This window comes from Notamacropus eugenii, chromosome X (genome assembly GCF_028372415.1).
Source record: "Notamacropus eugenii isolate mMacEug1 chromosome X, mMacEug1.pri_v2, whole genome shotgun sequence".
Taxonomy (NCBI): Eukaryota; Metazoa; Chordata; class Mammalia; order Diprotodontia; family Macropodidae; genus Notamacropus; species Notamacropus eugenii.
The window spans coordinates 78,762,627-78,777,440 of record NC_092879.1 but is presented as its reverse complement, the minus strand read 5'-3'; the positions used below and the strand labels follow the sequence as shown (position 1 = coordinate 78,777,440).

Sequence of the window (14,814 nt, the reverse complement as noted above, 5' to 3'; positions counted from 1 at the left end):
CAGAAATTCTGAATATAGAAAACAAAAGCACTAATCAAAAGAATCCATAGATTACCTCTATGGAAAAAAAATAAGTTATGCTTTAAACTCCAAGACACATAGTGGTTAAATTGAACAGTTCAATGACAAATTCTGTAGGTGGCCAGGAGAATGACTTTCAAATATAAAGGAAAGAAAGTGTGAATAATACAAAATTAATAATACTCACTGAAGAAAGGAATAAAATAATATATTCCAAGAAGCAAAAGAGCTCAGGATGCCACCCAAGATGACATTCTGCAAATCTAAGCCTAATCAACATTTTTAAAAGATAAATATTCAACAAAAAAGAGACATTGAAGTATTAAAATAACCAGATTTGAGTAGATCATTCAACTTGTAAACACCTCAAAACAGTAGAAACACAAGAATGGTAAATAAATATAATGGCCAATGAATAAAGAAATTATCTCATCTTTAGAATTGTTTCCTTTTAAGAGAAAGAATATGACTAATCTGTAGAGTTAAAAAAAAGTACACAAGGGCAAAAAGAAGGAAGTGAAGGTGAAGAAAGGAGAAAAGAAGCAATATTCACTTAGTCCCACCTTCCCTGTAGGAGTGTCAGTGTATTTTCGGGGACAGTGCTGAATGGGAGGACATATAAATGGGAATTGCTGTTGTCCTCCGTTCTGGAAGAGGACCATGACATCAGGGAGGTGATACCGTGACATGCAAATGAATTGGATTCAAGTGAGGGAGGTATGTGCAAAGTCACCAGCCTCACTTTCTCCTCCAGAGCCATGTGGGTCCAGTGGCAAGATATAAATCAGGATGACTGGAGATCAAGACACCATAAATGGGGAAAAGGACTGGTAAAGGACAAAGGGGAATGTGATATGCCATTATTAAATCCCTGGGTGAATAATCAAGGAACGATAGCTTCTGTAGTCTTTTAGCAAGAAGAGAGGCTGCTGGAGAACAGGAGAGGTAGCAGAAGGGAGGAATTGAAATTGAGGGAACAAAGGCGGAGGCTTCAAACCAGTAAGGTGCAAGGGGTCTCACTGGAGAGCACCCACATGGGATAAAAGTAATATGTGTTACGACCTTATGTTAGCTTTAATCTGGTAGGAGTTGGTCCACAGAGAGACCACTTGTTCTGTGAGTGCTGTGCTTCTTTGGACAGTATCTTGCCTTGGGAGAGGGAAAATTGGAGCTTTTTGGGGCAAACAATACCCAGAAGGGTGGGAGGCATGGACTCTAGAGATGAGATCACATGGCAGATGGGAAAGAGACTGATCATGGGAAAAGTAGGGTCAGGGGATTCAAATTAGACTGTATCTTTTGAGACATATGGAAATTTTTACCATCAAGTATTGATTTTATCCTCATGAATTGATGCTTCTAAGAGTGAATCATAACAGAAAAAAGGGACAAAGGTCTACAAAGGCAATAACATAGAAATTGGTTAGAAAAGGAAACTCAGGAATAAAAATGAGGCTAGAACAAAATTTTCAATACATCAGATGGATCAAAAAAAGCAGAAGAGTAGACTAGACAAAGGTCAGTCAAATAATGAAATTCAGTAACCCTGTATTCAAGTAGCCAAAAACATAACTTCTCTAGGAAAGAACTCCTTCTTTGTTAAGAACCATTGGGAAAACTGTCAAGTCTCCCCCTACTCCGATCAATTCTCCACTCAGCTCTTATTGATCTTCATAAAGGGCAAGTCTGACCATGTCACCACCCCCATTCAATAAACTCCAGTGATTCCCTATTATTTTGATAAGTGCTGGGGATACAAAGAAAAATAAAAACAGTTCTCACCATTAAGGAGCTCAGTATCTTATGAGGCAGATGACATACAAAGAACTATGAACATATGATATATACAGGATAAATTGGAGATAATCTTAAGGGGAAGGTACTAGTATTAAGGTTTCTTGGAGAAAGTTGGATTTTTTCCTGAGATTTGAAGCCAAGGAAGCCAGGAGGATTTTTTTATTTGGTCCTTGAGACAATAGAGAGCCCCTTGAGTTTATTAAATTGAGTGATATAGTCAGGTCTGCACTTTAGGAATATCACTTTGAAAGTTGAACGTAGGATAGCCTGGAGTGAGGAGAGGCTTGAGGCAGAGAGACCAACCAGCAGGCTATTGTATTTAGTCCAGGCCTGAAGTGATGCGGTCTGCACCAGGGCAGTGGCAGTGTCAGAGGAGAAAGGGGGACATATATGAAAGTTATTACAAAGATAAAATTAACAGGACTTTTCAATAGGGATTTGGGATGTAAGAGAGAATGGGGAGTCAAGGATGACATCTAGGTTATGAGTGTAGGTGCCTGAGAGGATGGTGATACCCTGGAAAGTAATAGGGAAGTTTGGGAAGAAGAGAAGTTTTGAGAAGAAAGAAAATGAGCTCAGTATTGCGCAAGTCATGTCTAAGGTATCTCCTGGACATCTGTTTAAATATGACTAATTAGGGAGTTAGGGCTCCAAAACTGAGGTAAGGAGAGTGGTTAGGGCTAGAAGAATAGATCTGAGACTTATCTGCAGAGAGATGATAATTGAAAATCAGGTAGTAAAGTAAGATAGCATAGAGGGAGAAGAGATGAGGATCCAGGACAGGGCCTTGGGGAATTCCCACAGTTAGTGGGCATTATGTGGATGGAGACCCAGCAAAGGAGACAGAGGAGAGGTCAGATAGGTAGGAGAAAAACAAGGAGAGACCAGTAATAGGGAAATCTAGAGAAAAGAGGGTGAGCAACACTATCACAGGCTACAGAGAGGCCAAGATGGATAAGATTGAGAAGATGTCAGAGGAAGATGTAGCAAGTAAGAGAGTAATTATGAGCAAGTTGGAAGCCACGTTGGGACAGGACCTTTCAATGAAGCCTTTTAAAATTCTATTTCAAGACCAAAATATGGAATTGTAATTCTAATACAGTTTATCAATATACTAACCAAAAAGAATATCTGGTTCTGTGTGTTTCAGCAGAAGTGATGTACAGAGTACACCTCTTAGCCTGAATTATAAGCATAGATATACCGCTTTTGTAAATATAAAGCTTTTAACTAGAGGATTTTAAAATGAACTTTCAAAAAGATTAAAACCTTATGCACTTTGGTTCACAAATGATTCTTATGAAAAACATTATTTAAATGTGTCCTGCAGTTGGCCCTTTCTTAAACTGTGCTCATGATGGACAGACTTTCACAGTCTAAGCTGCTCTAAACGACTATTCATTATTCTTATTCACCCAGTCCCAGCTCTTACTTCTTTAGATCTTCACCTCTTCCTTTCTTCCTTCACCCACAAGGTGATTATGTCAAAAACATTGCCACTACTTCTACCCTCAGGAGTCTTACCTGGAATTTTTGAGTTTCATAGGAACCACTGAAGATTTTATGCTTGTATTTTTAAGTATTTGAAAGTTTTTATATCAGTGATAGACCAATACTTCTTTCATGGTACATGAAGAGAATCCTATTTTAATTCTTTAAAAAAAGGAAATTTAATTTAGCATTCCATTATATAGAACTAAACTTGTAAACTGCTGCCTTCAAGATTCGGAATTTTCTTCAGTCAGGAACAGGTTTTATAGCTGTCTTAGAGCCATTACTGTATGCAAGGGAGGAAGAACATATACCCTTGCAGAAGAGAGCAGATTTAACAGAATAGGCCCTAGGAATATTTGTTCAGTCCATCTGATGCCTGCTTCATTTCTGTTGCTGTCTTGAAAGTTGGACTATTATGGGGGTGGTTTCATTTTTGCCTCCTGTATATGTCATGTGTATATGTCAGTATGAGAATATGCTTGGTTATCAGTATTTCATCATTTGTGTAGGCATTGTGTAGGTGTGACTTGTTATATGCTGAACCAAAGCTATGAATCAGATCAGTGTAGGAGCGATTCCAAGAAACTTTGGGTTGCTGAGTGTTGATTTAGGTTTTGCTTCGAATACTCCATTGTGAAAATGCTACAAATGGGATTTTAGAGCATATAACAAAGCCTTGAGTGTATTAACCCTTTCTACAGCTGCTTTAATCAAAAACTACTGAGGTGAGTATAGAGGCTTTGAGCCTTCCCTTGAGTGTTAGATTTCCTTAAGTGAATTGTACTAAGCACGACTTGAATACTGTTGATAGGATTCATTGGCTTGGTATGGGTTGGAATCCAGCAACGCAAGTTACCTACACTCATTGTTAAAAATATCCTTTAATCTTTCTGCCTTCATTATTTTTCAAACATTATATCTTGTATTTATCTAAAATACCAATTCTCTTTAAATCATATCCTATGTCCTTCATTCTCTTTAAACTGTGTTCCCCTTTTTTGTGGAAATTTTAATATATTTTTTCTAATTCCACATAATAACAATTTTTAACATTCATTTTTAAAAATTTTGAGTTCCAAATTTTCCTTCTTTCCTTCCCTCCTCTCCTTGAGAAGGAAAGCAATTTTATATAGATTCCACATGTACAGTCATGCAGAATTTTTCCATATTACCCATGTTATTAAAAAAAAAACCTAGACCAAAAAAACCCCAAGAAAAATAAAGAATTTTTTTTTAAAGTTGCCTCGATCTGCCTTCAGAATCCATCAGTTCTTTGGAGGTTGATGGTATTTTTTATAATGAGTCCTTTGAAATTGTCTTGGATTATTGTATTGCTGAGAACAGCTAAGTCATTCACAGTTGATCATCATGCAATATTGCTGCTATGTGCACTGTTCTCCTGGTTCTTCTCATTTCACTTTGCATCAGTTCATTTACCTCTTTCCAGGTTTTTCTGAAACCACCCCCCTAATCATTTCTTATTGCACAATAGTATTCCATCCCAATCATGTACTACAACTTGTTCAACCAGTCCCCAGTTGATGGGCATCTCCTCAATTTCCAACCCTTTGCCACCACAAAAATTGCTGCTATGAATATTTTTGTACTTATAGGTCCTTTTCATTTTTCTTTGATCCCTTTGGAGTACAAACCTTATAGTGGTATTGCTGGGTCAAAAGGTATGCACAGTTTGATAGTCCTTTGGGCATAGTTCTACATTGTTCTCCAAGATGGTTGGATGAGTTCGCAACGTACCAACAGTGTATTAATGTCCCAATTTTTCTGCATTCCCTTTTGTATTTGTCATTTTCCTTTTTTGTCATATTAGTCATTCTGATAGGTGCACAGTAGTGCCTCAGAGTTATTTTAATTTGCATTTCTTTATTCAGTAGTGATTTAGAGCATTTTAATTGACTAAATAACTTTGATTTCTTCTATATTCTTTGACTATCAATTGAGGAATGACATGTATTCGACTCAGTTCTCCATATTTGAGAAATGAGGCCTTTGTGAGAGAAACTTGTAAAAATTTTCCCCCAATTTTCTGCTTTCCTTCTAATCTTGGCTGCTAAAGTAGGTTCCTAATGGACAAATGCAAGAGCTTATATGATATGTTGGACTCTTCTTTAAGAATGAAAATTTGAAACCATATAGTTTCTTAAACTTCCACTTGTAGCTGATCTTGGGGAACAGGATAATAATATTCATAGAATCATAGATGTAGAGTTGGAAGGGATCTCAAAGAACATTTTGTCTTCATTTTACAGTTGTGGAAACTAAGGCCCAGGGAGGTTAAGTGATTTGTCTAAGGTCATATAGGTAGCATTTGTCAGTTTATCGAGTGCCTAGCATGTGGTAGGCACTTGAACTCCAAAGCCAGTGTTCTTTCAATTGAACCATCTTGCTCACATGAGCCCATATCTAAGATATGAATTAATAGTGCCAGGCCTTAAAAAAATAACAAATAAATAATTATTTTAGGCCATGAATGAGCTCTGTTAGTAGTAACACCTCACATGTAATAAGGAGAAAATAATAAGTAACAGCATGCTTTAAGGTTTACATGTTTTATGTGAGCATTTGAGTCTCTTAACCCTTTGAGGTGGGCTCTTCTTGAATTAGCATCCTTCTCTTTTTATAGGTGAATAAACCTGAGGCTCAGAGGTATCATTCTCAACTCTATCTCTTTCATTCCTCATCTAGTCCTCCCTGATGGAATAAGTGACATCAGTTTTCTGTTACCTCCAAGATCAAATACCAAATCCTTTGGCACTCCAAGCTTTTCTCAACCTAGCCCCCCTCCTGCCTTTCCAGTCTTCTTACATCTCCCTCCCTCCAGGTGTTCTGTGATCCAGTGACACTGGCCTCCTGGCTCTCCTTTGCACATTTCATCCATTTTCCAGGCATTTTCAGAGGCTATCACTGATGCCTGGAATGCTCTCCCTCCTGTCTTCCCTGGCTTCCTTCAAGTCTCAGATCAAATCCCCCTTTCTGCAATCCCAGCTTTCCTGATCTCCCTTAATGTGAATGCCTTCCCTCTGCTAATTATCACCACTTTATCCTGTCTAGTGCTTATTTGTACATAGATGTTTGCATATTGTCTTCCCCATTAGACTGTGAACTCCTTGGCAGCAGGGCCTACACTGTCTTTTACCTTTCTTTGTATCTTCAGCTGGTAACACAGTAAAGAACAGTGCTTGGCACATAGTCGGCCCTTAATAAATTCTTACGTGCGTGTAGGCAAAGTTTGGTAACTCCTTGGGGAATTAATGAAGAATATGAAGTATTTATGTAGCTAAATAACTGAATGTAACTTTTGAGAGGAGCAGATAACTTTAAAATTGGGAATCTGTAAATGTGGGTATGGTTACAGTAATATTAACTTGAGTAAAATGTTCTTTTTCTCCTCTCTTCCTCCCCACCCCCCCCAGGTTTTTCTAGTAAGGAAGATCATTGGTCCGGATGCTGGACAGCTTTATGCAATGAAAGTATTGAAAAAAGCATCTTTAAAAGGTAGAACATTTATCAAAGTATTGACAAAGACTTGAAAAAGATCCTTAACAAACATGTTTTCTTGTGCTTGTGCTGCATGTAGTTGTATTGTTTAGCAATTATATCATGATTTTCTAGCAAGTCATATAAAATGCATGTTTGCTAATATTTATCTGAAGCATTCTTTGAGTGTGTGTTTCTCTTGTTGGGAATTTTCAGCTGGCAAAAAATCATATCCTTACCATTTTATTATTTGAAATTTGAGGAGCAATGCAGTGTGAGAGCATGGGATGAGTAGTCAGAGGACTGGACTTCAAGTGTGTAAATAGATAGCTGTGGGATGTTGGACAGGTTGCTTTAGTTGTTCAGATCTCAGTTTCCCCATTTCTAAAACTGGATGACATCTATGCTGCCTGACTCAGGTTTGTTGTGAGAATCACATGAGATGGTGAATGCAAAGTGCTTTGTAAACTCTAAAATGCTACGTTAATGTGAATCGTGTATAATGCATAATTATTTTTTCCTCAAAATAATTCTTTCATTGCTCTTGTTTTTACTCTTCCATCTTCTTAGATAAATTTTTAAAAAGTCATGAATACAAAAACATTTGCAGGCAGTTGTGTATATTTCTTTTGGTCCACAGTCACATATATTCACTTGTCTATGCACAGTTCTCAAGTGGATAAATTTTATCCACCTACTTGGTCTTTCTTTCATCAACTTATTTAAATATTCACATGTATGTATTCCTCAATACTTGTTAATTGATCACTTGTGTGTACTGTCTTAGCCCATTCTGTGAGGTGGATTAAAGCTTAATCTGTTATGTTTTTCAATGAGATTTCTTACATTTTGCCAAATTTTATGGCTTTTTGAAGACTAACATGTCATTGTCATATAGATAGTAAAACTGGGAAACATTTAACTGGTTATATAAGATATGGATTTTGTTTGTAGACTACTTCACTATTCGTTTTTTCAATTTTAATTGAACTATACATTGGTAAGTGTAGATTTCAGCTGTTTGTAGATGTGAAAAATTTATAGGCATGAGAACTGGCCCTGTGGCTTCATCTGTGCAGGGAACTCCTTTGTAAGAGGACTCTTTCTACCAATGTTGGCAGGTCAGCACCTTTACTGCATCTCGTAAACCTAGAGAGTTTTGAGGGCACTTCCAAGTTTATTGACTTGCCCAAGATCACACAGTCAGCATGTGTGGGAGACAAAATTGAACCCACATGATCCTGTCTTTGAGGCCAGCTCTCTCTATGAGACCACATTGCTTCTCTATACAAATATATACTGAATGTTTAAGTAAAGGAAATTATTTACTTTTAAAAAGTTTATTAGTATTTGATATCTTTTTTGTTAAATTTATGTCAAGTAATAATGTTGCTATCTTTTCTTTTCAGTTCGAGATAGAGTTCGTACAAAGATGGAGAGGGATATATTAGTAGAAGTAAATCATCCATTTATTGTCAAATTGCACTATGGTAAGCGTTGCCTATTTTTCACCCTTCTCTGATCTGCACTGTTCTTCTCCTCGTCTCCTCTAATTAGTGGAGGTCGAATATAATTCTAACTCATCTAAATATTCTAGTTGCCAACTACGATTAGATAGTATGTCAGCCTTTTTTTTGAGAATAAAGGAAAATATTATGTTTATAGCATTGCCATTTTGTGAGATGAATTATTGCTTTAGTAGACAGGAATTCTAAAATAAATAGAGAACAAATATGGTAAGTGTTAAGTACGTGCTGAGCTGAAAAATGACCGTCCCTGTCCTCAAGGAGCTTATGTTCTACATTCTAGTCACCATGTATGCAACTAAATATAATACAGGGGAATGTGTGATGAGAGCAAAATAGAAAAGGAAAGCCTGGCAGGATTTCTCTGTCAGTCTCAAAGCAGCCTAAAAATATTTATTCTTGCTTCAGCTGCCATGGTACTTAAAAAGGTTGTTCCAGTTTTATGTGGCAGTAGTACGTAAAGTCAGCTATTGTCCAGTGACAGCTATAAGCAGTGCTTAATAAGTTAAGTTGAATTTATAATAAAACAGGTGTGAGTAACGTTAAAACCTTGACATAATGCCTTCCCCCTCCACTTCATCCTCAACCTGATTTTTTCTCTTGAGTGTTCCTTTGAGAAATTATATATTTATGTTAATATTCATTTACAAATTTAGCCAAATGCTACGAAGTCAGACTTAAGCAAAGTCACTAATTCTGTGATGGAAATGTGTGTACAAGGGGAGTTAGTGTTCCCAGGCTCCCTACCTCTTAGTCTCAGGGCTAATGTTGGGCAGTAAAGCATGTGCCTCTATAAAGCAAGAGAGCGATATGGGCAGTTATCAAAGGAGTCCTATGTATGAGGTCCTGATTTTTTGGGAAAAGGAAGGTAGTTCTTGTCAACATTGGACCTAACTCCAAATTTGAAATGTTAGCTGACGGTGTTCCTTTAACGTGGGCCATGTCATTGAACTCCCACACTTGAATACTTTCCCTTATAAACAGACTTGTAAACAGTCTCTTCCCTTTACTTCTACACCTCTTTCCCTCTTGCTCTGCCTCCTTCTCCCTTTTCTGTAAGAAGAAAATAATAGCCAATGTTCTTTATAAGATTTTTGAGGTTTACTTTTAGACCAGGTGGAGGTAACTGGAGAATTAAAGCTGAGTGTGTTTACATTTTGTAAGATATTTAATCTTTTAAGATTTTCCTCTTTACTAAGTTTCTAATTTTTGATTAGCCTTTCAGACTGAAGGGAAGCTGTATTTAATATTGGATTTTCTCAGGGGAGGAGATGTATTTACAAGATTATCCAAAGAGGTAAGCATCTACTTATAACTTTATACTGTAAGCCCTTTAAATCGAAAATGGAAAGGCATCTAGTTCTCTTACTAACAGCATTCTTGTAGGAAATTTTAGTCTAAATATTTTTGCAAGTCTCAGTGTATGTTACTTATGGCATATGCTTGTTAATGGTGGCCTTGCATCTTTCTTAGAGAACATTTTGATGATTTATGTGAGATGTATTTCAGTTCTAGACTGTCAGGCATCATAAATATCTGGACAGAGGAGGTTGGACATGCAAGCTACTCCAGTGACCTTGGGATTAGCATTTATGAGTGACTATGAGTAGTCTCAACTCTTACTTCCACATTTCTAAGTGATGGACTCAGTGGATGGACATTGCTGTTTCTTTGATTTTAGGAGCTTCTGAGACAAGAAGAAGCAAATATAGAGTAAAGATTAAGGGCATTCTTTAGGTGGGCAGGGTCTCAACTTTATGCCATCCTACCTCAGGTATAAGTGTGCCACTCTGGAAAATTCAGTGAACACTTAGCATATAGAGTAGAATCCATTTTATAGCAGATTCTGTCAAGGATTCCATATTTATAAGCCATATTATACTAGATAAATATTAGCAATTAAAATAAATAATAATTAGTGGTAGTATTTGGTACTATTTACTTACCTACCAAAAAGACCTTGGTAAAATGTGCTCTTTAAGAAATTCTTTCTGGTAGTCCATCTTGATTTTCTTCTAAACCAGAGGTTCTTAACTTGGGGTACATGTGTTAATTTTTAAAATATTTTGATAAGTATTTCATTAGAGTGTTCCAAAAAATCTTAGTGCAGTTATAAGCTATTAAAGCATGAAACTGCAGTAAGACATTGGGGGCATCCTGTATAATGGTTTTCTTTGTGAGCATCTGTATTTTCTTTTATGCATTTAAACATATGACTCTGAGAAAGGGACCCTAGCCTTCAGCAGCCTGACTGCCCACGGTGGATCAGCAACACACACAAAAGGTGAAGAAGTCTACTTTAAACTCTCTAGGTATAGATTCTCCAAAGTACAAGCTGTCTAAATCTGTTTCTTATGGGATCTAACATGATAAAGTCAGTAAAATTTGAATAATATTCACCTTAGAGTATTAGATAATTAATAGCCAGTACTTTTAATAGTGTTCTCATAAAAATCAGTAACCAGGCCATTCATCTATCTGGCAGGAGGAAAATGGGATCTGTAGCCTCTGGGTTGTTTCATCTCTAAATTATAGGAATCTTAGCTCTACAGTATAAACAGAATTTGTTTGTGGTTAGGTTCTTTTATAACAATGCCATACTTATTTGTATAAAAAGAAAAATTTTTTTAAAGGCAGTAAAGATGGCTAATTGTTTATATCTTGTAGAAAAGGTAAGTTTCACAATATTCTTGGTTGCCGGGTTGTCTTGCACATTATAGTGTTATGTAATATTATAATATGTGTTTCTAGGTCTGTCATATTTTTAAATGAAGCAGCCACTGGCACCCTTATCCCTCCCCTCTCCCTAAAAAAGCAAAGAGAAAAACAACACAAACAGTGAACATAGCTGTTCCCTCATTAGCCAAGAAAGTCTACCAGAAAGGGGAGTGTCAGGTGGTATTGTTGAATAGAGAGTAGTGGGGACGGATCTGAGAGTACAGGAGCCGAGGTCCTGGCACAGGTCATGGCACCTTTGTGACCAGTTTCTAAGAGATTAAAGTAAGGTAATATGCATATGCAAATAGGCAACCTCTTCAAGCTCCAAATCATGCTTTCTAGTTGGCAATGCCAAAGAGTCTAGGGCCCCTTGGTGTGCAAGGGTGCAGTACATGACATGGACTCTTAAAGTTCATGATATACTGATCTTTAACAAATTTTTGGATTCTTGATACTGCCGCTCAAATGAAATAAGTAACTTAATTACTCTTAATAATTCAAACAGCGTTACCTGGATGACCAAGAAGTAAGTGACAATAATGTATTTAGGTTTTCAGAGAGAGGCATTGTGGTACAAGTGACCCTGGGCAAGTCGCTTCACTGGAGTGTCCACAGCCAGCTTTGTAAATTGCAGAGCAGTTGTTGATCTTCATTGGTAGGAGATTCTTCACTAGGATTTCTCAACTCCAGTGAAATTATAAACCCAGTAAAAACAATGGTTTTATCTGCAGATTATTAAAGTTAGAAGAGAAAGACAATGCAGCAAAACCCCTAATCTTCACAACTCCTGAGGGCACCTCATACTTTTTTCATACTATAGTCATTCAGCTTCATGATAACAGCTAAGACAGCAAGAGAAGATTCCGTTCAGAAAGCACAGAGCTATTTTTTAGACATCTTCATAAAATAAGCCCATAGAAAACAAGATTTAGTGTGTAAAGGAGTGGACTTTAGTTTTCCAGAAAATTTCTCTCTGAGATAACTCCTTCCCTAATGTTGCAGCTGTTTGATTTTAAAGAATAAAGTGTGATTTTAGCCATCAAAGCAGAGATCAGAAAGTAAATCTCTTTAGTTCTTATTAGGTTATGTTTACAGAGGAAGATGTGAAATTTTACCTCGCAGAACTTGCCCTTGCTTTGGATCATCTGCACAGCCTGGGGATCGTGTACCGGGACCTGAAGCCAGAAAAGTAAAGTAACCTGTGGGCCCTGGAAATAATCACTGTTCTCTAAAAGTCCAAATTCAGTTTCTTTCTGCATTCTCTATTATACATTTTACTTAATTTTATGAAGAAATTATGTAAAAAAATAAAAAGTAGACATTTTATTTTTTAAGTAGTCTAGTAATTCATTGATTCTAATTGTGCTAGTCACTTGTAAATTGCCAATTTATCAACTTAACTATTGGAGATTGACTTTTCTCAAGTTTGTAATAATTTTAATAAATGTTTTATGTGTAAATATTTTGCTTTTATATACATTGGTGAATGTGAATTTTAATTTTCAGCATTTTGCTTGATGAAGCAGGACATATCAAGTTAACAGGTATGTAAATTCTCAGTACAGTTAATCTCTTTATACTATATATTTCACTTATTTCAATAATTGATTTATCTAGATTTATTTCCCATTCCCTGTTTCTTGGTTTTGATTTATATGTTACCTATTTAATTAACCCATTTAGATGTTAGATAAGCTAACTCCCTATTTGTCCTAACTGTAGTAGGTATTAGGGTTAGGGGGAGAGATGAAATGTATAGAGTCGATACTATCTCACTGAGACATATCTGTATAATTCTTCACCTGGGAAGGATTGCTAGTGTTTTAAAATTGATTGGACCCTAAGTCATGTTTTAAGTAGGATATATATATATATATATATATATATATATATATATATATATATATATATATATATATATACACACACACACACACACACAATACACACATGCATACATATATACATTACATGTATACATAATACACATATATGTGATGTGTATGTATATAATATGTATATATGTATGTGTGTATATATATGATTTTACTTAACAAAGTTATTTTTTAAAGAAAGATTAGATTAAGTCTTGATGATCTTTGCAGAAATTGTTGCTGTCTATGCCGTTTAAAGGTAAACTTCCACAGAATCATCTGTATTATAATACACTACTCTGAGATAGCAGCCTGGGCTTATACCATCGATACTGAGGTTCGAAATCACTTTAATGAGACCTTTTGATTCATAACCTCACTCTCTCTTTTGTGTGTCTCTAGAGAGAGCATATAGGGAATGGGATGATCTGGGGGAGGATAAAAAGGAAACAGTACAAGGTGAAGGCTATGTAGTGTTATAGGTATAGGATACAGTTTGTATTTGAAAGTAACGTAACTCAGTGTGCAAAATTAATGCTTTTCCTTTTGTGTTGGAAGTTGATAGGGGACAGGTTTCATTAAAGTTTCTCTATACTACATTAAGGTTACTTGAGTAAATAAATGGTGCCAAGTAGCATCTTCGCATAGTCTTAGGATATATTAATTGATCTCACTCCCTGAATGAAGTTTCTACTTTTTCCAACCCATCCACCAATTGCCAAAGGGATTTTATTAAAGTGGAGAGCTGACCACCGTCACCCCTCAGACACATTCAATAAATTCCTTGTTACCTCCAAGATCAAATGGAAACTCCTCTCTTTGGCTTTTAAAGTTCCTCATGATTTGCCCATTCCTACCTTTCCAGCCTTACTATGCATACTTTCCCCATGAGGTCCAACCAAACTAGCCTCAATGGTCCCTGTACATTATGCTCCATCTCCTGTTTCTGTATATGTTCCTGGTACATAGAACTCTCTCCTTCTTTACATGTGTCTCCTAGGGTCCCAGACGTTCTTTAAGCATTTAGGATAAAAATATATATACACACATAAGAAAATAGTTGTATCTTTAAGCCTTTTTCTAAGGTTCTTGGCAGATTAACCAGGGTTAAATTATGGTTTTCGTTAAAAAGCATAAAATTAATTATATTCTGAACATGTGTATGAAAAGAAAAGCATTTTAGAAGGAACTAATGAAAGTGCCATAGTCAACTACAGTTCTAAAGAAATAGTACAGGGAAAAATCAGGATTCATTTATAGATCTTTTCATCATAGAAAATATTTTCCTCTACCACGAGCAATTTAGAAAAGACATATACTTAATAATCATTTGCTCCTGTAGCTTGCTCTTGATGTTGTCTTTGTTGTTTTTGTGTTTTTTAAATTTTTTCTGCAATTGGTTGTTTTAAAAAATTAGTGTCAAAAACATCAGTTTTGTCCGGATTAGACAGTCTGAGCAGAAGACCTTCCCCAGCATGAGAATCTAAGAGTGAGGCTCTGTGGACACACCTTCAGAAGGTTAACAGAGGAAGTCAAAGCATTCTCTTCCCTTTACTTCCACACCTCTTTCCCTCTTGCTCTGCTTCCTTTCCCCTTTTCCATAAGAAGAAAATTATAGCCAATGCTCTTTATGAGATTTTGGAGGTTTATTTTTAGACCAGGTGGAGGTAATGGGAGAATTAAAGCTGAGTTTGTTTAAATTTTGTAAATAAGATGGTATGATAATTAAAACTTCTTAGAGCAACAAAACAAAGGTAGTTCATTGTAAAGATGGATACACCAAATGATACTGAGAATATAATTAATAATTATTTAGTGAAAGTGAAGAGTGAATAAATCCTTATGAAGTATTCTAAGATATCAAGTCCTTCTCTAGAGTCAAGCGTGCT

The 14,814-nt window shown here is 36.2% G+C and overlaps 1 protein-coding gene across 4 annotated transcripts in view; it reads left to right on the top strand.

The window, feature by feature from the left end:
• The window catches only part of RPS6KA6 (ribosomal protein S6 kinase A6), a 108,185-nt gene that overhangs the window by 43,210 nt on the left and 50,161 nt on the right, over positions 1-14,814 (top strand). For all 4 annotated transcript variants that reach the window (XR_011971176.1, XR_011971175.1, XM_072626536.1 and 1 more), the window contains exons 4-8: positions 6,744-6,825; positions 8,217-8,297; positions 9,551-9,630; positions 12,134-12,240; positions 12,558-12,595. Coding sequence is in view for 2 of the 4 variants with exons in the window: in XM_072626536.1 (XP_072482637.1) it covers positions 6,744-6,825; positions 8,217-8,297; positions 9,551-9,630; positions 12,134-12,240; positions 12,558-12,595 (388 nt within the window). In the remaining 2 variants the exon portion in view is untranslated. The remainder of the gene's footprint in view (positions 1-6,743; positions 6,826-8,216; positions 8,298-9,550; positions 9,631-12,133; positions 12,241-12,557; positions 12,596-14,814) is intronic.